General features: G+C 46.7%; 1 protein-coding gene across 6 annotated transcripts in view; it reads left to right on the top strand.

The window, feature by feature from the left end:
• dom (domino helicase) overlaps nucleotides 1-22373 on the top strand; it is a 182152-nt gene that overhangs the window by 68389 nt on the left and 91390 nt on the right. For all 6 annotated transcript variants that reach the window (XM_075889020.1, XM_075889019.1, XM_075889017.1 and 3 more), the window contains exons 17-20: nucleotides 2560-2826; nucleotides 7629-7778; nucleotides 8198-8289; nucleotides 21011-21309. In XM_075889020.1, the coding sequence (XP_075745135.1) occupies nucleotides 2560-2826; nucleotides 7629-7778; nucleotides 8198-8289; nucleotides 21011-21309 (808 nt within the window). The remainder of the gene's footprint in view (nucleotides 1-2559; nucleotides 2827-7628; nucleotides 7779-8197; nucleotides 8290-21010; nucleotides 21310-22373) is intronic.

The raw sequence follows: 22373 nt of genomic DNA, 5'->3' as shown, positions 1-22373 counted from the left end.
CACACGTTTTGCAATCCTCATAAAGGTGCTCATAAAGTCGTAGCAGAGCTTTTAACACAAGTGCTGGCAAATTATAAAGAGGCCTCGAAGTCGGTTCCGGTTTTGCATGTTAACAGTACCATGAATCTGGACAGTTAGAATGACATTACAAGAAAATTACCACTTCCTGGTGTTTGAAAATTTGCAGACTGATAGAAAAATACTTGCAGAAACCAAATATGTCAATTTTAAAAAATGAATTTCTTGTCACTTTTTAGTCCCTAAGACCAGTCTGCCCCCTTAAATTTTGAATCTCCGAAAGAGAAACCTTTAAAAATCGCAAAGTATCGCGTCGCACCCAAAGCCTATCGTAAACTGCCATCGACTACCGCTCATTTCAAATGGAAAAAATGAAACAGCAGACTCGCACAGCAAATAACTGAGGCAAAATGGCCTTAACAGAACACTGTAGGCCTTGCCTAGCCTTGCCCAACGGCGCCGCTGCTGATGCTCACGATGATAATTGAGGCTTTCGACTTCAGCTGCTCATTGTCACAAGACTTCCACGTTTTTTTCTGCCAATGACCGGTATATGTTTGTTATCCACCACAATTAATTCTTCTAATGATCAGCAAATTCTAAACGATAGCCTTGACGCAATAAATAATTGTTGCGACCTTTGGGACATGAAACTAAATACTGAGAAAACCGTATTTATGCGTATTACTAACAAAAAGCAACCATATGAACATCAGTACACAATCAATGGTCTTCCTATCTCGCGAGCTGATAGCTTTAAATATCTTGGCGTTACAATTACTAGTAATCTAACATGGTCCTCCCACATTCTTAAAGTATGCGCCTCAGCATGATGAAAACTAGGCTTACTAAGACATAAACTGAAAAATTCGCCTGCGAACATAAAGCTTCTTGCGTATAACTCAATAGTACGACCATGCCTTGAATACGCATGCATAGTCTGGGATCCACATACTACAAAAGACATTGACAATCTCGAAAAAATCCAAAGATTAGCCGTCCGCTTCATTTACAACCGATACCGCCGTTATGACTCCATGACAGAACTAATGCAGATGAATAAAATCCCTACTTTGGAATCTCGACGCAAAATGAATAGGCTAAAATTTCTTTTCCAATTATTACACGGGAATATCAGACTCGAAACATCGGCCTTCCTGACTCCGTTATCATCGCGTCCCACCAGGAATTACCATTCTGCAAAGTTCTCGCCTATCACAGCGCGCACTAACAATTTTAAGTTTTTTTTTTTTCCCCGCACTATAACCGACTGGAATAACCTCCCGCATGAAATTCTTTCATCTGACAATGTGCTGAAATCTATTGATCAAATGTTTGACTTGTAAAATTTTGTATTAATATTTTACAGTGTTTTCAAAATATTTTGTATTGTCCTGTTTATTGTTTTTACCTCGCCAAAGATTGTACAATTGTTCTAACGGCTCTGTAACACCCCCACTCCTGCTTGGGCCCATTTGTGGCCTGCAGTATTGTATAAATAAATAAATAAGTAAATAAATAAATAAATAAACAAACAAACAAACAAACAAACAAACAAACAAATAAATAAATAAATAAATAAATAAATAAATAAATAGATAAATAAAAGATGAGGGTCGACTTTTCATTGCATTTTTTTTTTTCGACCTATATTCCGTTTTTTGTAAAATTGTGTACGCTAAAGATAGAGCTACATGTCACAATAAAAATGGCAGTCCTAGCTGCTCGGGAGGCTGATATATCCTTTAGGCAAATTTGCAAATGCAGCAATAACTGAATCCCAAAAAATGATGCAAGAACGCAAGTCTATTTTGGGCTAACATTAGCATGGAACATTAGCATTAGTCATCTCTTTACGGTAATTTACACGTTCAGCATTCTCTGTAGGCACCAGGCATGTAGTTCTGCTTTGAGTCACTTTAATGTCGTTTTTCAATGCCCGCTCAGTGAAACCATGCATGCGCGCATGGCTTCGTAACCAAGGGCAAACGACACGGATACCGTGGAAAACTATCTGGTAAAGCGCTCTCCGTGTGCAGCGCTGCCCGACATACATGATGCTAATTAAAGGCGTGGCACTGCCAATGCAAAAGTGGCCCTCTTTTCTTATTTTCATTAGGAGGGAGGGAGAGGGCATGTTCACACAGCTGCGTCGTCGGCTGGGCAAACGGGAAAGATGCATGCTCATGCCAAAATGACCAAATCCGGGGCAAAATTGCTAGATTGTCTGTGGCGAAAATTCTTTATATAAAGGACGTCTCCTGCTATTACTTTGTTACATAGAGTTCCCAAATACATTTGCTTCTAAGGAGTAACATCGGGAAATAGAAAAACTTCGTTATATCGCAGAATTTGTTGGATGGAGTTCGTTACAAGCAGATTTAACTGTGCTAAGGTAGTAAGTTTGGTTCCTGCAGGCAGCAAGTTGCCTTTTAGTCCACTTTAATGAAGTCCAAAATATTTTTGAAGTCCGAAAAACATTTGAAATTCTCAAATATTCGCATACCGCAGAGAATATTCCATCTCATTTGTTGCTTGCAGTGGCTGGTGGCGGCCAGTCGGTGATGGGTTCGCCCATCACGTTGCAGATCCAGCAGCCGGCCCATGGGACTGGTCCAGCACGGGTGGCCGTGCCATTTGGCATTGGTCGCATCGTTCAGACCACGACCGGTCAGCACTTGCTGCTTACCCCTGCCCAGCAGACGCCGCAGACCATGGCTGACGGCACTGGGGTTCTGCAGCAGCAACAGCACCAGACGGTCATGCTGGCTACGTCTGCCGGCCAGGCTGTGGTCAGGACCACGACCGGTGAGGTTCACTTTATATACAGTCGCCGACCGTTTATTCGGACGCCGAAAATTCGGACATGCCCGTTTATTCGGACATCTTCGTGGCACCGCCACTCGCCCCATTGAACCTAATGTAAACTCACGACCGAAAATTCGGACGCCCCGCTGTGCGCCGTTCGATTATTCGGACTCCGTTTGACTGACCGGATGCGTCGCCGTACGCCATGACACGCTGACAGGGACGTTAACAATACGTTTGCTAGGTTGCCAGCACTGATATGCTGCACTAGCTATGAATGGACGTCGGGCCAGTGTCAAAATGCACGCAGAAATCGCCATTGCCGATCTCGAAGGCTATGTTTGGCGACACGTTTTTTTCGGTTTTAGCCAGTCGAGCGGCCAAGCCAAGCCACTTACGGAGTCTGTTCGCTGTGGCGTTTGGCGTGGTTTGGCGTTTGTGTCAGCGTGTCAGTGGTGTCAGTCAGTTGCTTCTGCGGGTAGGCCTGGTTCGTCTTGTTCTCTGTGTTCTCGCTCTCTTGTGTGTTCCGTGGCGTGCTGAAATGGCTCCGACGCCACCCGTTGCTGCGCCGTCGGGAGTGAAGAAACGCGGCCAACGTGGGAGCTACAAGACGCTCACGATGGCGAAGAAAGCGGAGATAATTCGCCAGGTAGAAGGCGGCCGACCTCAGTCTGAAGTTGCTCGGGAATTTTCCATTTCCAAGCAAACCGTCTCGGACTACCTCAAGCAGAAGGCTAAGATCCTGGAGGCAGCTGAGAAAGCGTCTGCGGGTACGCAGAAAAATTTCCGGGACGGCAGCCACCCGCAGCTTGAAGAAGCGCTGAACATGTGGTTGAGTGCCACGGTGGCTAGGAAAATACCCGTGTCTGGCGATCTGCTGAGACAGAAAGCAGAGACGCTCGCCCTGCGCATGGGTATTACCGGCTGCAAGTTCAGTGACGGGTGGTTGCGCAACTTTAAGAAAAGGTACGACCTGGCCTTCAAGCGAATGTGCGGCGAGAGTGGTTCCGTCGACCAAACGCTCGTGACCAACTACCGCGCCGACAAGCTGTGCGCACTGCTGCGCCAGTATCCACCAGAAAACGTCTTTAATTGTGACGAGACTGGACTTTTCTATAAGATGCTGCCCAACAAGACGCTAGCTTTGTCTGGCGAACCCTGTCATGGGGGGAAGCATAGCAAGGAGCGACTGACAGTTGTTGTAGGAGGCAACATGACGGGGACGGAGAAACTTCCGCTCCTCGTGATAGGGAAATAAAAAAATCCAAGATGTTTTAAAGGCGTCAAATCACTCCCTGTGTGGTATGAAGCAAATTCGAAGGCGTGGATTACGCAAAAACTCTTCGAACAGTACCTTCGCAAGCTCGACCGCCGGTACGAACAGCAAAATCGCAAGGTGCTGATGTTCGTCGACAACTGCGGTGCCCATGGGCATATCGACAACTTGAAGGCTATGACAGTGGAGTTTTTGCCGCCTAACACGACAAGCGTGTTGCAGCCCATGGACCAGGGCGTGATCAAAAACTTGAAAGTTCATTACCGGTCGCGCCTCCTGAATCGTGTGCTGTTATGCGTCGACAGTAACAAAAACTACGTCGTGGATGTTCTGACGGCCATCAGCATGTTGTCCGATGCCTGGAAGTCAGTGACTCAGGAAACGATCCACAACTGCTTCCGCCACGCAGGATTTATTACTGGGATTGAGGAGGACAGTGCCACAGGCCAGAACCCCGCGGTTGAGAGTCCGCCTACCGCAGCAGCGGACATTTTGGACGACCTTCGTGCTAGCGGGGTCGATGTGGGGGCGGGTACGTTTGAAGAGTTCACCAACTTCGACAGTGCCGTTTTGCCTTGCGCAGAGTTGGACGATGACGAGATCGTCCGTCAGGTCTGCGAGCCGGCGCTGGCGGACAGTGACTCCGACGATGACGTGCCGCCCGCACCACAGCCATCAAATGCGGACTTAGCGCAGGCCATATCGATGCTGTTGTCTGTCTACAGCGACGGCCAGACACTCGCAGAGGTACAGGCCGACGTGGTCGCGCGTAAGCGTGCGTGTGTGCAGACGCGCATAGACAGTTTTTTCGGGCGATCGGGCCAATAAAAGTGCTTTTTTTCGAGTGAATCCGTTTTTTCGGACTCCCGATTATTCGGACTTTTCGGCGGTTCCCGTCGAGTCCGAATAAACGGTCGGCGACTGTAGTTGTGAAATCACAGACTGGTTCTTTGCACTGCATACCCAAGATAGTGGCAACTGGGACTTAGAATAGTGGAACCCCGCTACAACGAAACTGACGGGGTGCGAAAAAATTCTGTTGAAGCGAAAGTTTCGTTGTTGTGAAGTCGAAAAAATATAGCTGATCTGAGCTAGCAAAACAGAAGAACGAAGATAATGAATTTTAGGTTCGAAACGAATTCGAAGCGAATTCGAAGCAACTAGTGATTTTGGTCTAATAATTTTGAAAAGAATTAGAATAGTATATATGACAAAGAAAAATGGACATATTTATCATGACCTAGCTAACCAGCACAACATATATTTTTATATTTAAATAAGGCCTCTATGCAAGTGCCATTTTTTTTCGTTCAAAGGAAGTCGAAACAACTTAGAGTAGTAGAGGGATATGAGTTTCGGTAGGATGCGAGTGATTTTCGAGCTCATGGTGTCATTTGCCGAGAGAAGAGAGCAACTTTCAGCTGGTTTTGAGAATTTACTGTTAATCGCAAATCGCGTGCTGCGCTATATATTTGGCTCGCGTGTTCTCGGAAGCCTTGACTATCGATCGGGAGCGTTTTCTGACTGTGCTCAAAAAGAGTTGCAGGGCCCCTTTAAATTTGCAGTGGGGCTTCGCGGCGAAGCAGATTTCTCCTGGATGGGTGCTTTCAAGGCTTAGCATTCCCACACTGCAGCAAAACCACCTTTACAAGCTGTTACATGCGGATTAACATACATCTATTGGTTCACTGCGAATACTTCGAAATTTTCAATAATTTAAATTTGAATTGAAGCGAATACTCTACCATTCATTTGGATATTCGAATATTCGCACAAGCCTACTTTTTATTGCTACCAAAAAAACATCAAATAAGTTTGCCACATCACTTCATTTTGGACAGTTAATCAATACGGGGCGTAGTCACGCTTAAAGAAAAATGCAGGTGAGGATTTTGCGGATCATAGAAATGGCTTTGCGGACCTCCATTTGAGAACCACTGCCTTATGCGATAGAATTTTTAAAAATACCCGTAATATGAGGGTGGCGTGGTGGGCTAGTTAATACAGTATTGCATCTTGGAAACGTTACAGCGCACACAGATGGGTACAAAAGATGAAATGTGCACAGTGCCGTGTCTTGCATTTTTTTCCCGTTGCCCCTATCTGTGTGCACACTAACGTGTCCTAGGTGCATGGGGAGAAGCGGCACTTGAAAAAGCTTTTTTGTTCATTGACCTAGAGTAATGAAATTTAGCAGGGACACTGAAGAGTGTCTCAAATAGCTACATATGAAGTTTTGTTGCAATATCTCGAGTAGTTTTCAATTACACTATGTTACGTAATCCGAGGACATATCCTGCTGGTGAAAAGCCTAGCATCGTAACAAAACATGCCAGGAAGGTCTAAATAGTTTTGATCTTTACTCAAAAATAAACACTATGCAAGATGGCATTATTTAAAATTGCCTATTCATTTTAGTTTTCTTACAAATAACATCCCCAAGAGCTTCACGTATTGCATGAGAACTTCTCGTGCACTAGTTATCACATACAAAAACAAAACAATAGGCCCTAAACAAGGTAAAAATAATGCCATCCTGTCAATAAGTCTCAAGGATTAAAAAAACAAAACAAAGCAGCATCAAAATCGGTCGAGGCACTGTCATGCTACGCTTTTCACAAGCAACACTATGTCGAAAACACACTTTAGGGAAAATGGCTTTCAAAGTTTCACCTTCATGAAAATGCATGAATTCTTTGTTTTTTTTTAAAGATCTGGATGAATCTTTCAGGCCATGTTCCCTACACTACAACTAGAGCAACTGCAAGGTTTTATAAAGCTGAGTTTCTTACTGCCAGAGTTGTTGAGGTTTAACTGGGAGCCCAAGGAAGAGTCGTGAGAAATCCCAAGACATAGTAGATAGCTGAAATTCGTTGTAGTCATTTTTTGATAGATATTCCAGGGTGTTACAAAGCAGTCTTTTTTTAAATTACTGATGAGCAGTCTTTGAGTTTTAGCTTTCTTCATTACCACAACTAGCGAAGGAATCTATTCTAAGAAAACGGGCCCAGAAAGTTTAATACTTGTGTTTTCATCTAAAAACTTCAGCAGAATAGCTAGAAGTGTTTTTACCTGCTTTTTTCTCCTCTCACCTTGTCTACATTTTTTTTTGGTTTAGTTTGTAATTTAGTTTTAGGTGCGAAGCATCGAAATACCGGGTTCAGTGATCTCGGAAACACACTGCGTCGCGCTTGATAGCACTGCTTCAGAGCACATACAGAGTTTGACGGTCTCGAAAACACTCGGTGCTTTTGTGGCTCCATCCACACTCGATGTGTCAGATTCCTGACTTGGTCTCTGCATTCGGCACCCCTGTTTATCTCTTAGTAAATGGAACTCTTGTTAAATGGGTCACATTTTTCCGGTTCCGGACACATTTTCCCGGAAAGAGAAAAAAAAATATCAAAGGAACTTTCTTATATACTGTGCTTGTGGCACCTGTGCGAGGGTGGGTGGGCGCTTCAGTGGCCAGCAGTGTCGAGTTGTATGCTTTACACGTTACTGCTTTGTTCTACTCTGATCGCAGCACTGAGCCAGATGGGACGAGTGGTGACCAGTGCTGCGGGCAGTCCTGCTGTAACTCCGGTCCCGACTTCCGTTGGTGCCAAGCCAGTCCTGCGTGTCGCACCCCTAATTGCAAACAGTCAGACGACGCACGTGGGAGCGACCAAAACTGGTGGGTTATACATGGGAATCTGTGTTGCAGTGGTAGAACAATGTGCCCTGCTCGAGCATAGGTGTTGCGTATGCTGTGACAGGGCATTGCCTGCCTTTCTGTGTGTAAATTACTAACGAAGACTATTAGCAAAAGCCATATTTTGCAAGGGCAAAGCTCGGTTCTCTTTACCAGTACGACTGTTCAATGGAGGAACAGATCAGGTCGAACCTGAGAAATGCTTGATTACAACTAAACTTGCATTTTATGTGACAGGTGTTTGCTTTGTCCTAATAAAATTGAAATCCATTAGAGCTGCAGCTGATCCTCCCTGTTCCTCTTCGTTCTTGTTTAGGTAGAAGTATGATGGGACGCTCTTGATGTGCTTGACTCTTGTGTGTGATGTGCCCTTTAAAAAATGCATGTCTCCTCTTTTACAGTAAATGCCAAGACGACGGTGGTTGCTCCCGTGAAGTCTTCTGGTGCTACATCGACAACTGAGTCTTCCAGCCAAAGAAGCCCATATTACCTGGCAAGTTCTTCAGAAGAAAATATTGATCCAGCACAGCTGAAACCCTCTATAAGAGGCACTGATGTAACATCTAAGAAACACCATTGTGTCTTTATCGATATATAGGAGGATCAAAAAGTGAGAATGTTGTAGCCTGCTTATCAGAGATGCGTGCAGGAAAACTGAAGCATCGTTGGTACGTTCCTGTTTCGTACATTTAAGTGGGGACGCGGCTTTTGAATTGCAAAAAATGGCCGGAAAAAGCGATTTATTGAAAATCTGATTTTCAGTTTCCGTAACCTGTTATCTCTCAGATTCCAAAATATTATTCTGAAAAACCGCGTAGAAGTGCTTAAAAAAATTGTCACCTAATGCGCTGCATAAAATCGTGGAAGTCGGGGGAAAAAAGCGTGATTTTCAAGGCACGATAACATGGCAACGGCGCTACCGAGAGCCGCCATCTTTGTCTCGTCTGAGAGAGCGTTCCTCTGGCTTCAATTTTCTCGCGTCAGCCACCGCCTGCAGGCGAAAAGAAACGCCTAAAAAGCAAAGTCCCGAAGGTCCCACGCTGAAGCCTGACTGGCTGCGCGCGCCACGTGACACAAACGCGAGAGCATCATTGGTCTCCTGAACAGTTTTCCTTGGCAACGGCTCAAATTCTCCTCTCACATGCGCGCGTCTCCCGCTGTTTACTTTTTGCGCCATCAAGCACGCCATTGAAGCGCTGAGCAAATATTTCGGTCGTGGGCGACACGGTTTTGCCGTAGATTCTTGTCAGCGATTATGAATCGGCCACGGTGTAAGAGAAAATACCGAACATTTCATCAATTTGGAAGTCATAAGCGCAAATATCCGAACGTGAAAAAAAAAAGAAACATCGACAGCTTCCAGTGCTGCTTCTGCTGCTCAACGTGTTGCTCACACGGTGCCGTTTGCTCTGTACTCCTCGGTCGACGACTTCTCGGACCCATGGTCGCGATCGTCGTCAGCTGACGACTTCTCGGACCCGCTGCCGCGGTTGTCGCTCGACGACTTCTTGGGCCCGCTGCCGCGATCGTGGCTTGACGACTTCTCAGACCCGCTGCCGTGCTCGTCGCTCGACGACTTCTCCGACCCGCGGTCGTGCTCCTCGCTCGACGACTTCTCAGTCCTGCTGCCATGATCTTCGGTCGATGACTTCTCGGACCCGCGGCCGTGCTTGTCGCTCAACGACTTCTCGGACCGAGGGCCGCGATCGTCTGTCGACGACTTCTCGGATCCGCGCCCGTGCTCATCGCTCGACGACTTCTTGGACACGTGGCCATGCTCGCGTGTCCATGCTTGTCGGTCAACGACTTTCCGGATCAGCGGGCGCGCATAGATGAACTGCCATCAGTAACTGCCAGTACAATTCAAGCTCGCTTGGAGCCTCTTTACATATCGTCACAAGCCTCTCGTGAGCGCGCAGAGGCAGTGAAAGCCTCGCTCAAATCGTTTCGGCAACTGAGTGAAAAATGAAGCTTTTGGGGAGAATGAGCAATGCACTGATGTGTAACTGGCAGAAAAGTTTTTTGCTTGCACAGCTAGCAGCAGTAAATGCCTTATATAAAGATGTTTTGTGCCCAAAATGCTTTCAGTGTAAACTCAGTCTTCATTTGGGGACAAGGCATGGTTTGGCAGCACCAATGATATTGAACTGCAATAGCTGTGGCATTGTGCCCACCGAGTGGTGATCATCAAGAATGGAGGGGGGCAAGGATTTTGATGTGAATATGCGTGCTATGCAAGCCATCAAGACCACTGGCAAAGGCACAACTGGTCTAAATGACTTCTGGTCTATAATGAACGTGACGCATAAGGGCCTACACTACAAAACTTTTCAAAAACATTTGAAATCAAAGTTCAAATCTGCCTGTGAAATGGCTGCAGCGAATGTTTTTGCAGATTCTGGGACAACTGTGCACTCTGTTTACAGCCAAATGAAGCAGACATTTAGAAAAAATGTCACAGTAGTGTATGATGGGACATGGATGACACGTGGTCGTGCATCTCAAATCGGTGTAGGCACAGTTATCGAGTTCTACACTGGTTTGGTGCTTGACTGTGTTCTCTCCAACAGATGCCATGGCTGCATACTTGGGCCAAAAGAAAATGAGGGCTATAAGGATTGGAAAGAGGCCCATGTTTGTCAAAAAAAACACCCAACATAAATTCAGGCCAAATGGAGGTCGAGGCTGCACTAATTTTGTTCAGAAAGTCGCTGGAGAAGAACGACCTCCGGTACACATCCATTGTTTGGGATGACAATCGTACTTTCTTGGCTCTTTCTGAAGAAAGAACATACAGCTTCATTCCATTGGCAAAAGAAGATTGCATAAATCATGTAAAAAAAGGATGGTTTCAGCTCTGCGAACACTTGTAGCCAGAAGTAAGAAAAATCAACCCATTGAGGAAAGGGCGGCCTGACTCAAGAACTGAATTAAGGGGAGACTCTGGTCTGAAATTTTTTTTTTAATTTTCAGTATTTGCAGCTGAAATTGTAATACATCATGTATTTTTCACAGCTGAAAACAAATATGCAATTAGTTTTTTGCTATCACTTTTAGATTTTTAAATATTGACTGTTACATAAACTTGCATTCTGCCCAGCCTTTTGACATCTTCCTCATAAAATATTGCTACAATTTTGATATGGCAGCATTCCACGAAGGCCAGGAAGTGCAACAAAACCATAATTTTATTTTTAGCTTCATTGGTACCAGAGTTATGGCCTTAACAAGTATACTCATTAGAAATCTGAAACTGTTGCTTAAGTTTGTTGCTAATTAAATCACTATTGTAAATAAAAATATTACGTTTTTTTTTGTTTTCTTGCACTAATCATTGTATAAGCTTTCAAATGCTGCAAGAATTATCAAAATCCGACTGCTACATCAAAAGATACTGTGGGCAATGGCTTAGGGTGTGATGAAAAATGTTGTTTTGAGAAAACGAGAAAAGAAGTTTAGGAACATGCTGAGCACTTATATTTAACAAGAAAAGGTGTGAATCGGTGTATTAACCATGTTAGAAGCCACCAGGAATGTAGTCATCATCATTCTCCTTGGTGCGCTTTCTTTTCATGGCATGCTTGAAGTTTTCAGCATGCTCATGCTTCTTCTCCGATGCCACTAGTCGGCGACTGTCCTTTTCTGAGCATCTTTCAGCGGCCACAACACTCTGCTGCAGATGCAGCTCCTTCAATATGGCGGCGTTGAACCTTGCGACAGCTTCGGCCACAGCAGCTTCAACGGTGAAAAGCGACGCGTGTTTGTTTTTGGACACGAGCGACCAGATGACGGAGTGCAGGCTCTCGTTTGGGTTCTGTGTTTTGCCTCGCTGACAACGCTCCAGCAATTTCTTGTCAGAGAGGCGCGTGTAAATAGGCCGCAAGGCATCAACCACATACTCCAGCAGGTTGTAGCGATGATTCGGAGGAGTCTCCTGCTGGGCAACAGCCTTGTTGTACTTGCACCATGACTCTTCACCAGTTGGGCAGTGAGAGTGCTGAGGGCTTGCATCAGTAGATGCTACGTGATAAAAGGTTGCCCAGACAGCATTATTCATGGCCTCAATGCTTCCTTGGTTGTAATGCTTCCTTGGTTGCTTCCTTGGTTGCTTCCTTTGTAAAGCCCATCCATAATATGGCGTGAGCTTTGTGACCAGCTCGCCTGTCAGTTTGCCCTTGCCGCCAAGGCTTGGCTTTCCTTCGGCTCATTGTTTTTGCAGGAGGTTTCGAAGTGCTGTGCCCATGCGCCTATGCACATGGTTGACACAGTCCTCTTTTTCTATTGGCATGAAGCCATATACCTGTGCCTCCTGCAGACTGTTGAAGGCCTGGCTGTCTCCATCACACAACATGGTTGTGTAGCGGAGCCCATGCCTCTCCAATGAGCGGCCAAATAAAATTTGTGCTGCTTCCACCTCCATTTGTCCTGGCTTACTGGAAGTATTCTTTTGGCAAGTGTGACCAGCTAGCCACTCGGCATACCTTGGGTTGTCCTCCTTCGGCCCTACCTGGCAGCCCAAACAAAAGTTTGATAGGACGACGAAGTCGAGCATGTAACCAGTGAATAGTTCAATCACGGTCCCTGCACAAATATGGGATGAGTGGCCCCTGGTCAGTTAAGTCCCATCAAAGGAAACAGCGATATTTTCAAGATTTCCATAGTTGAGTTCAGAATACATCGTTTTCACGGTGCTCGCGCAGTTGTCGGTAACGCGCGCGGCAGCCTTCTGCGTGGCAGGGTTCATTTTCAATTTCACATAATCCTGGTATGTCTTGGTGTGGAGGCCTTGGTGTGTAGGGCGGAAAAAATATCGTTGAGCGCAGTTTGCCCGTTTCCTGTGCTCATTGCCGCGCGAACCGAGAGCACGTTAATTTCGAAGGGGCCGTGCGCTGCGTCCCCCCTGCTCTCGGCGAGCTCCATACGGTCCTCAGTTTACCGCACTCGTCACATGTGAGAACAAGTTTTGCGGCTATGCGATATTCACAATCTTCCTTGGAGATTCTGCTAGGCCCGCCACAAACACCCCACTTTATACACTGAAGAAGTTCGTTGACCAACTCTAAGCTAACGACGGTGAACGGCGTACCAGGCGTTGCGGCTCAATCCGAGTCTCGAAAAAAAGACCGCTTGCGTTTTGTGGCAGACTTCGATGAAAGATCTTGCAGAACATCGCTCGCACGACACTCGATGGCCACTTTTTCAGCGTCGGAAACCAGGGGAGTGTCGACGCGCACAGCTCTCGTGTGAGCTTGGGACGCGGCTACGGCGTCCGCGATCACGGGTGCCGCGGTGGTGATAGCGCTGGCACAGCCTGCTTCTTCCGAGTTCTCGCCGGCAGAAAATCTCGCTGGTGATAAGGTGCGGGCTCTCGGACGCCGTTTTCGCCTTTTTCCGAACGCATGAGCACTCCGGAACTTCCGATGACCACCTGCCATTGCACCGAATGCACAGCCGTTGTTAGGCCTCTACGCAAAATGGCGGCTTGCACGCTGCTGTCTGGCAGACGAATCCCTTCGCGTCCAATAAGAAACCGGGAACTGCCCCATGTGACAAAAACGCACCAATGATGTGCGAGTATTCAGTTTTTCTTTATGCGTGATAGCTGCGTTGTTGCTAGACGAAAACGTTCTTCTGCTAGGAACAGATAATAGAAAAATGCATCTTTAAAATGAGACCAAAATGGCCGCGCTACTTGGTGCGGTTCTCGCGTGCTGCGGCGTTGAATACGACCGTTTTTGAGGTGGTTTCGGAAGCGAAAATGGTCATCAAACTGACTTTGCGACCCAATAACTCGACAAATATGCATTACAGGGCTATAATATTTTAGGAACAGCTTCCTTAGACCTTAATGATTATGAAAAAAAAATACTTAAAAAAAAATGGGTTTTTCGCAAAATTTTCGGCCTCCCATACCCGTGTCTCCGGTCTACTGACGAATTATTATGGGATGGCCATCCGTGACAACACTGAAGTTGATGACATGCAAAGAGCCATAATGGCGACGTTTCATCACATCACCTCGAGAGATGAAGAGCTGCACCATGAACTGTGTCCGCCTGAACCACTGAGCTGGTGCAAGTACCGTGCTGCAGAAGCTGAGGGCAATGCTCCACCACCGCACAAGTATAAACTGGCAGCACATGTTGCAGCTGCATTGCTGCCAGTCTACCAACGCCTTTCTGACCCTCAGTTGCGAAGTCGTTGCCAAGGCAAGAAAACCCAAAACGCAGCTGAGAGTCTCCATTCAGTAATGTGGTATATTCTTTCTATAGAACAAAATGCTTCGTTGGTTGCTGCTGAAACGGCTGTGAATGAGGCCATCTGCAAGTACAACTCTGGCACTTTCTATTCTTATCGAGAGTTTTGTGCATCGCTCGGCCTAAAACCTGTAAAGCACCCCATTCACAGAGCTGCAGAGAAGGATCAATTACGGGAAAAAAAAAAGCATCAAAAGCGCATCAAAACAAGCATCAAACGCCCAAGGCCCCGCATCACAAAAGACACCAAGAACAATGGTCCGGTGCATTTTAGATAAGTGGAGGGAAGGAAAAACTTCTCGAGCCGTTTTCTAAAAAGTGTTTTTTTGCCTACCTGCTGATATTGCACAGCTATTTTCTTCGTAATCGTTTGGCCTATCTTGATTCAGTTTTTTTTTTGCCATATTCCTTAGACTTCAATGTATGTCACGACACACTTTCTTAGTTTTCTTTCTTAGTTTCTTAGTTAGAAACTTTTGTGGAAGCATTAGGAAGACGTGCTGAATATTTGTGCCAATATTCATCAACATTGCTAAGTTTTGAGAAAGTAGATTTTCCAAAGCCACATCCCCCCTTAAGGGGAGATGTGGCTTTGGAAAATCACATCTCCCCTTACACTGGTGTTCTAAAAAAATTTTCTGTTTATTATCGTATTCAAATGAAATTTTCAGGCAACGTATCTTTTAACCTGCTGTGAAGATATATGCAATCCGTTTTCTTTTATCTCAAGTAGTTTTAGAGATATTGAATAAATAATGAATAGTTGGATTGCCCAATTATTCTGCAATTTAATCATTAAATATCTTTGAACACTTTATATGGACATAGTCTAGAATAATCAAGGATCACAACTATACTATCAGTGTAATTTTAGCTCTATTTTTATAAAAGTTATTGCCATATGTAATATAATGGTTGGGAACTTGGGAATTTTCATGAGATTTATCAGCGCATAAAAAATTTTCTCTTGACTAAATATAAATTTTAGTAGTCTTATTGTGTATAGGAACTCGTAAGCTGTCAATTGCAACAAGAATCGTTGAAATCTGATCACTAGATCAAAAGATACTGTGGGCAACAGTATAGCACATAGGCAAAAAACTGATTTTGAGAAAACACAAAAAGAAGTTTGAAGACTATATATAGGTTTAATTCTTGCCAAAAAAGCAACAGATGGGAGCCCTTTTTGCTCTAGAAGCCACCAGGGTCATAATCACCATCACTCTCTTTCACACGCCTCTTCTTCATGGCATTCTTGAAGTCTTCTGCTCTGGTATGCTTTTTGTCACATGCCGCTAGCTGCTGCTGGTCCTTTTCCAGACATCTTTCAACATCTGTGTTGCCTTGGTTCAAATGCAGCTCCTTCAAAATGGCCTCAGAAGCACGTTTCTTTCCAGCATTGAACCGAGCAACCGCTTCCGCAACAGCAGTTTCGACTGTGAAGAGCGAGGCGTGCTTGGTTTTCGGTACAAGCGACCAGATCACTGAATGGAGGCTCTCATTCGAGTTTTGAGTTTTGCCTCTTTGGCAGCGCTCCAACAGCTTTCGATCTGAGAGGCGAGTGTACACTGGAAGGAGCGCTTCTGCAACATATTCCGGGAGGTTGTACCGATGCTTAGGAGGAGCCTGCTGCCTTGCCACTGCCTTGTTGTGGGCACACCATGAGTCTTCTCCCTTTGGGCACCGTGAATGTTGTGGCTTTGCATCAGTAGAAGTCACATGATAGTAAGTGGCAAGGACAGCATTCTCCATCTCATCGATGTTTCCCTGGTGTGCCTTGAGTGCCCAACCATAATAATTTGTAAGCTTCGTTACAAGCTCAGCAGTGAGCTTTCCTTTGCCACTTAGGCTTGGCCGACCTTCCCCCTTGCTCTTCTGCAGGAGGTGTCTCAGTGCAGCACCCATCCTTTTATGTATATGATTCACGCAATCCTCCTTTTCGATAGTCACGAAGCCATAAACTTGCTCCTCCTGAAGGCTGTTGAAAGGCGGCTATCGCCATCGCACAACATCGTTGTATAGTGGAATCCATGCTTTTCGAGGGACCGGCGAAACAGAATTTTGGCAGCCTCCACCTCCATCTGGCCAGGCTTGCTCGAAGAGTTTTTTTGGCACTTGTGCCGAGCTCGCCACTCACTGCATCGAGGGTCGTCGTCCTTGGGGCCAATCTCGCAACCCAAACAGAAGTTCGAGAGAACTTTAAAGTCCAACACATAGCCCGAAAACAGTTCTATTACAGTTCCCACACAAATGTGTGACAAGTGGCCACGAGTGAGCCAAGTCCCGTCATAGGAAACTGCGATATTGCCGGGGTTCCCGAAATTCAGTTCAGAATAGATGGCCTTCACAGCTGTTGCGCACTCGCTCATAATACCCGCGGATGCGTCCATCGCGGCAGGGTTCATCTTGGTTTTGACGTAGTCTTGGTACGTTTTGTTGTGCATTCCACGACGAGACACATTCAGGGCCGAAAAAATGTCGTTTAGCACGGTCTGCCCATTGCCCGTGCTCATAACTGCACGAGCCGCAAGCACATTCACTTCGAAAGGGTTGCAGGTCGCATTCCCCCCTGCTCTCGGCGAGCTCCATCCGGCGCTGACATCTCCGCAGACGGCACAGTTCACCACTATTCTAACTGCCAATCCGTACTCACGGTCGCCCCGTGAAACGTTCAATGGGCCAGAGCAGAATTCGCATTTCGCGCATCGAAGCAGTTGGTTCAGCAGCGGTAGGCTTAGCAGCGTAAACTCGGTGCCGGACCCCCCCCGCTTCCGGGGAATCTCCGATAAGCGACCGCTTTCGGCGGGTAGCTGATAACGAAGACAGCTTCTGTCGTTGCTCTTCCGCGCAATGCTCAATTGCCACTTTTTCCGCTTCTGTCACAAAATGCGTATCGACACGCGTTGTCCTCGTGTCGTCGGCCACAGGCATCGCTTGCGCGGCTGCAGCTTCGGTAGATATCGTACACTCGCTGACGCATGTCGCGGAGCTCGTCGCCGTCGATTCACCCGACGCTGCTTCAGGTATCCGAGACCGACGCTTGCGTTTTTTGCCGTAGGCATGAGCTGTCGCGAATTTGCGTCGCCCGCCAGCCATCGTCGCGTCCGAACAATTTGTGACAAGGAGTCGCGCATTGTTGCACACAGTCGGGCAGACGAAATTTTCGGTCGTCCAATCGTAGAGCAGGATTTTCCCCACGTGGTATAAACGCGCCAATGCCGTGCGAGTATTCCCTCCTTTTCGGTGGCGTGTAGCTCCATAGTCGCCAGACTTAGAGTTGTTTTCTCGCTAAAACCGGATTGCTGAAGAATTTAGCTTTCAAATGATTCCAAAATGGCCGTGCTGCGGCTAACGGTTTTCGCAGACGACGGCATTGAAATTGCCCGTTCTGGGGGCGCGTTTTCGAGCGAGAGTGATCATGAAAGTCTTCTTAGAACGCAATAACAAAATAAATACTAATCGGAACGCTTTAATATTCCGGCAATAGATTCTTTTGGACGTCGAGATTTCAAAAAAAAATATTTTGAAAAATTGATTTTTTGGCAATTTTTTGCTCTAAAAGACCCGTGTCTCCCCTTAAGCCGGTGTCAGTGTTAGTTATCATCACCAAGATAAACTGCACAGGTTTATTGTGAATTTGGATTGTACGTTTTTCTGGGCGGTATGTTTCTCGCCACTTACTTTTCATAAACCTGAGTGTGAGGTTTGACTGTATAAGGGTCAAAGTCTGTTTTTGAACGTGCATCTCTTTGTAGAGGGGTTTAAGCGGGGACACTGGTCTTGGTGAGGGGGAAAAAAAAAAGAAATCAGCCACAAAAAGTGATTTTTTAATTTTGTGATTTTTGTTCTCTTCATATCATTACGTACCTGCAAGCGAAAAGTCACCTTGAAATGACACGACGTTTAGCCCAAATAAATCGTATTTATGCATCGCAGCACATAGTTTCATTTACGAAAATGCCGAAAACCGCCCTGTTTTGCCTTGCTCGTCTCACGCTAACCACTCATTGGAATGCGGCCATCTTAGCCTCGTTTGAAAGAGCATCCTTTTGGCTTGTATTCTTGCCAAAAACGAACTTCCAATGCTGCTGCCAACGTGCGATGCCAGGCAAACAGGAGTGAAAGAACCACGCTGTATCGTTGGCCCTTAGCGATCATGCGAGTGAACGGTGCCTTGTGATTGGAGAGCGCGGACTGACAACACTGGCAACATGTGCGCCTGGTCGCTACCACGCTTGTTTACCACCATTCCTGAAAGTTTCGCGATCGGAATAGACATGCCAAACCATGCTCGTAAGTTCCGCATGCTGCATAAATTCGGCAAGTGGCGCAAAAAACCTGCCATGCAGCCTAAAAAGTGCAGCCTAAAAGTGTGGGGGTGCTGTGTGGGGGTGCTAAAAGTGTGGGGTGCTAAAAGTGTGGGGGTGTATGCAGCCTAAAAAGTGGGGGGGTGCCGACACCTCCTGTAAAGTTGTTTGCGCTGCGTGGTGCATGTCTCGCCCAAAAGCGGCATTTTGAGTTACTGGGCGGAAGGTGGCGTGTTCGCGTTGATCACCACTGCTATCATCATCATGGTGTAGCGCCGGCGGTGACCCCTGGTGGAAGGCAAGCCTTGGTGGCGGGAGAGAGTTCAGCGAGTCTCTTCTGCGCGTGGCAGTTGCCGCGAACGGTTGTCTCTAGCGTAGGTCCCCAGTGCTCGGCACCGCGGTCCCCAGTGTAGGTCCCCAGTGCACGCGGGGGGCCCTCGTGGTAAGTCAAGCGTTGGTGACGTCGCCTTGGGTGTGTTATTGTTTTTGTCATGTATTGTGTGTTTGTCTTGTTATTGTGTGCTTGTCATGTTATTGTGTGTTTGTCTTATTATTGCGTGCTTGTCATGTTATTGTGTGTTTGTCATGGAGTGTATGCTAATGTGTACGGATGTCCTAGTGTGTTGCTAACGATTGATGTATTGATTCGGTGGACGATATGGTTGTTATAAACTAGTCAAAATGTGTGTTATTGTTTGGTTTGTACTGAGTGTGTCTACTGTGTCCTTTCACTCCTAGGGCGTGGCGCTTGCCATGTCGAGACCCCACAGGAGTCATTGCAGTCAGCAGCGGCTAATTCGCACAGCCGAGGGGGACAGTTGATGGGCAGACGCCGCAATGTAGCAGCCCGATGCCCACCGATCACTACAGCTTCTTGCAGTGGTGGCGCGCCCAGACTGCCATAAATTATCGCTGTTGTCCGCGGATATCTCTGATTACCTCGGCAGAGGAGCAAAAAGGATGCCGCAATGAAGCAGCAGTGCAACACACGTAAAGACGGCGATCGCGGTGATACTCTAACGAGCAGCCAGGAAGCAATGTCTTCACTTGTGGTTACGACCTTGAACAATGCCGCAGAAAGCGTGGCAGCGATTGCGACCGCTGCCTCCCCTACTGCAGGTATGTGTGATCTAGCGGACCGTGTGAAGATAGACGCTACATATTTTACCAAATCGACCCGGGATATCATCGAGTGTTGTGCACAACAGAAAGTAGCGGAACTCTCCTCGATCTCGGCAACTGATCCCAAATTGAGTGTTATCGCGAGCAAGTGCGACTCCAAAAGGTGGTCGGCTACGTTGCTTAGAATTGTTGACCTTGACATGAGATACAGCTTACATCACGAATGTTGTTCTTGCCGAGTGTGCCGGGGACCGCCGACTATCGAACGCGTGACGCACGTGAGTATAGCATTGCCATGAAGCTAAAGCTTCAGTGCAGAAACTGCGGGCAAGTTGGCTCAAAATGGAGTTTGGGACGAGGTGCTGGTAACAATAACTGCAACTTGTTTGAACAGCATGTGCTGTGCAGAGATCAACGTTCGCACAGCACATGCTGTGCAGATCACAGGAAACGGGCAGACAACACTGAACGACATCTTTGCCGCTATGGGCGTTTCACACCGAGGTCTTCCTATCAGGACTTATCAGCAGTTACTGAAGACAAAGTTCCAGCCAGCAGCGATGAGAGGTTGTGCTGACCATATGGCTAAATGTTCCGCAACACTGAAGAGCCTATCATTTTCATCAGCCTGACTACATCCACTGCAGGACAAGGGCCTCTCCCATATTCCGCTAGGCAATTTGGTCCTGTGCTTGCTGCTGCCACTTTATACCCGCAAACTTCCTAATCTCATCTGAAGAGCCTCTAAGAGGACCTTAATTCTGGCAACTCTGGAAATATTGCAGTCTCTTTTGATGGAAGCTGGCACACAGGAGCACACACCTCTCATATTGGAGTGGCCTCTTGAATAGAGGTTTTTTCGGGATATGTGCTTGACTATGTAGTGCCTCGGCTCCGAACGAGGCTCAAAACCCGGCAGCCCAGAATATGCCGAGTGGAAATGTAGGCATTCATGCCAGAAAAATACCTCATGCAAAGCTGGCCAAATGAAAGTATAGGCAGCAATATTTTAATTTCAGTGCTCACTTTCGCTTCATGGCGTCGGGTTACCACCGGGCTTTGTGATGGCGATAGCCGGCTGTGCAGTGCTGGCAACGAAGTGCTGTCAACTTCGATGACTCCTCGGGCTGCGTGGCACGTTTCTTGCGCTGTTTGCTGAATTTATACAGTGTGCGGAACGGTTTGGCATCTCAATTCCGATTGCAAGACTTTCAGGAATGGCGGTGAACGAGTGTGGTAGCGGCCACGCGTGCATGGTCGCCAGGGCCTTTTTCGGGGTTTTCGTAATCGAAACGTTGTGCTGTGATGCATAAATACGATCTATTTGGGCTAAACAATAGGTAATTTCGAGCTGATTTTTCGCTGGCAGGCGTGCGATGATATGAAGAAAATGAAAACCACGAAATTTAAAAATCAATTTTTTGGGCGTTTTTTCATCACAAGACCAGTGTTCCCCCCTGCTTTATTGTCTTGGTTACTTTTGTCATCCAATCGAGTTGAGAAAACGTCTCTTCTTGCTGCCCCACAGGACACACTTGAAAGCAGACGGCGGCAGCAGCGGCGTGAAAAGCTTCGACTCCTGGGGCACACGAATGCGTTGCGCTGTGCGGCCTGCCCGACCTATGGCCGGGACCTGGTGGAGGCAGTGACGGTTGTGCACGACACGCGGCCTGTGGTGCGGAGCCCGTGGGGTGGAACGGGATATGTGGCCTGCCTCAATGCACCGTCCCAGGGCGAGACACAGCTATGGCGATACACGCGAACCCTACGCTCTATAGTGCACACACCGCCGCAGCTACTCGATGAACTCCGGGACATGATTGAGAGGTGTGTAACTTCTCTCAGAGAGTACTTTTTTGAGCTTGTCTCATACTTCATTTCGTACTTGGTTTCATACATGATTGGTTACATACTTGAATTCTGCACAACTGTTCATCTCTTGGTAAACAGAATACCGTACTTACTCACATAATTCTCGCACTTTTTTTTAGCTGAACACCGATGCAAATTTGGGGGGTGTGAGAATTACGCAGGGAAAATTTTGTGCGAAAACGTACAAAACGAAAAAGAAAACGAAATGGCCACAAATCGAGATTCCCACGCCAGCAACTAATTTCAAGCTTTGAGGAGTACTGATTAGGACTTACCTCAACAATAAAACCACAGGTTCAACATAAGGCAAGATTTATTTGAGACACAAAAGGCGCTAGCAAATAGTTGAGAATATGAATTCCGCACGCAAAGCTTGTGGGCGTTGCGGGCGTAGCGTTAGCGTCCGTCACTCAATGGGAGCCCGCAAAAGGTTAGTGTATGACGTCAGCGTCAGGTTGATGGCCATTTAACATAGAATCTTCCGGAGTTGCCTTCTGACGCAATAAAGTTTACCATTCGCACACAAAAAGCCTTACGCGTCTTGGTGGCTTTCAAATGCCGTCTCCAGTAGTGCACACAGAACTCGTAGACTCGGAAGGGCCTACCCGCGGCCCTGATACCATTGTTCAGTGCATGATCAATCACTTTCAACTTGAAAGCAGCCGTGTAGGTTTCGTATCACCTCTTAGCATAACAACATTACGGACACAACAAACAGAACCTCGCTCAAAACACTCCACAACGTGCACTTGCCACTTTGGCTTGGCTTGGATTGGATTGAAGCTTCATGCAATGATAGTACGCTTGATGCTTAAGAGGTGGTGCAAGATGGCATGCGCTATCATCATCAGTGGCTGGAACGAGCACATGCCATTACTGCGGCAATTTTCGGGGGTGCGATAATTACTTGCAGAAAAAAAAAATCTTATTTTTGTTGGGCGATGGGGGGGGGGGTGCGAGAATCAAGCGAGTGCGAGGATTACGCGGGTAAATACGGTTACTGTTAGAAAAAGTTCTAC

This window comes from Rhipicephalus microplus, chromosome 3 (assembly GCF_043290135.1).
Source record: "Rhipicephalus microplus isolate Deutch F79 chromosome 3, USDA_Rmic, whole genome shotgun sequence".
Lineage (NCBI taxonomy): Eukaryota > Metazoa > Arthropoda > Arachnida > Ixodida > Ixodidae > Rhipicephalus > Rhipicephalus microplus.
This window is presented reverse-complemented; position numbering and strand designations above follow the sequence as displayed.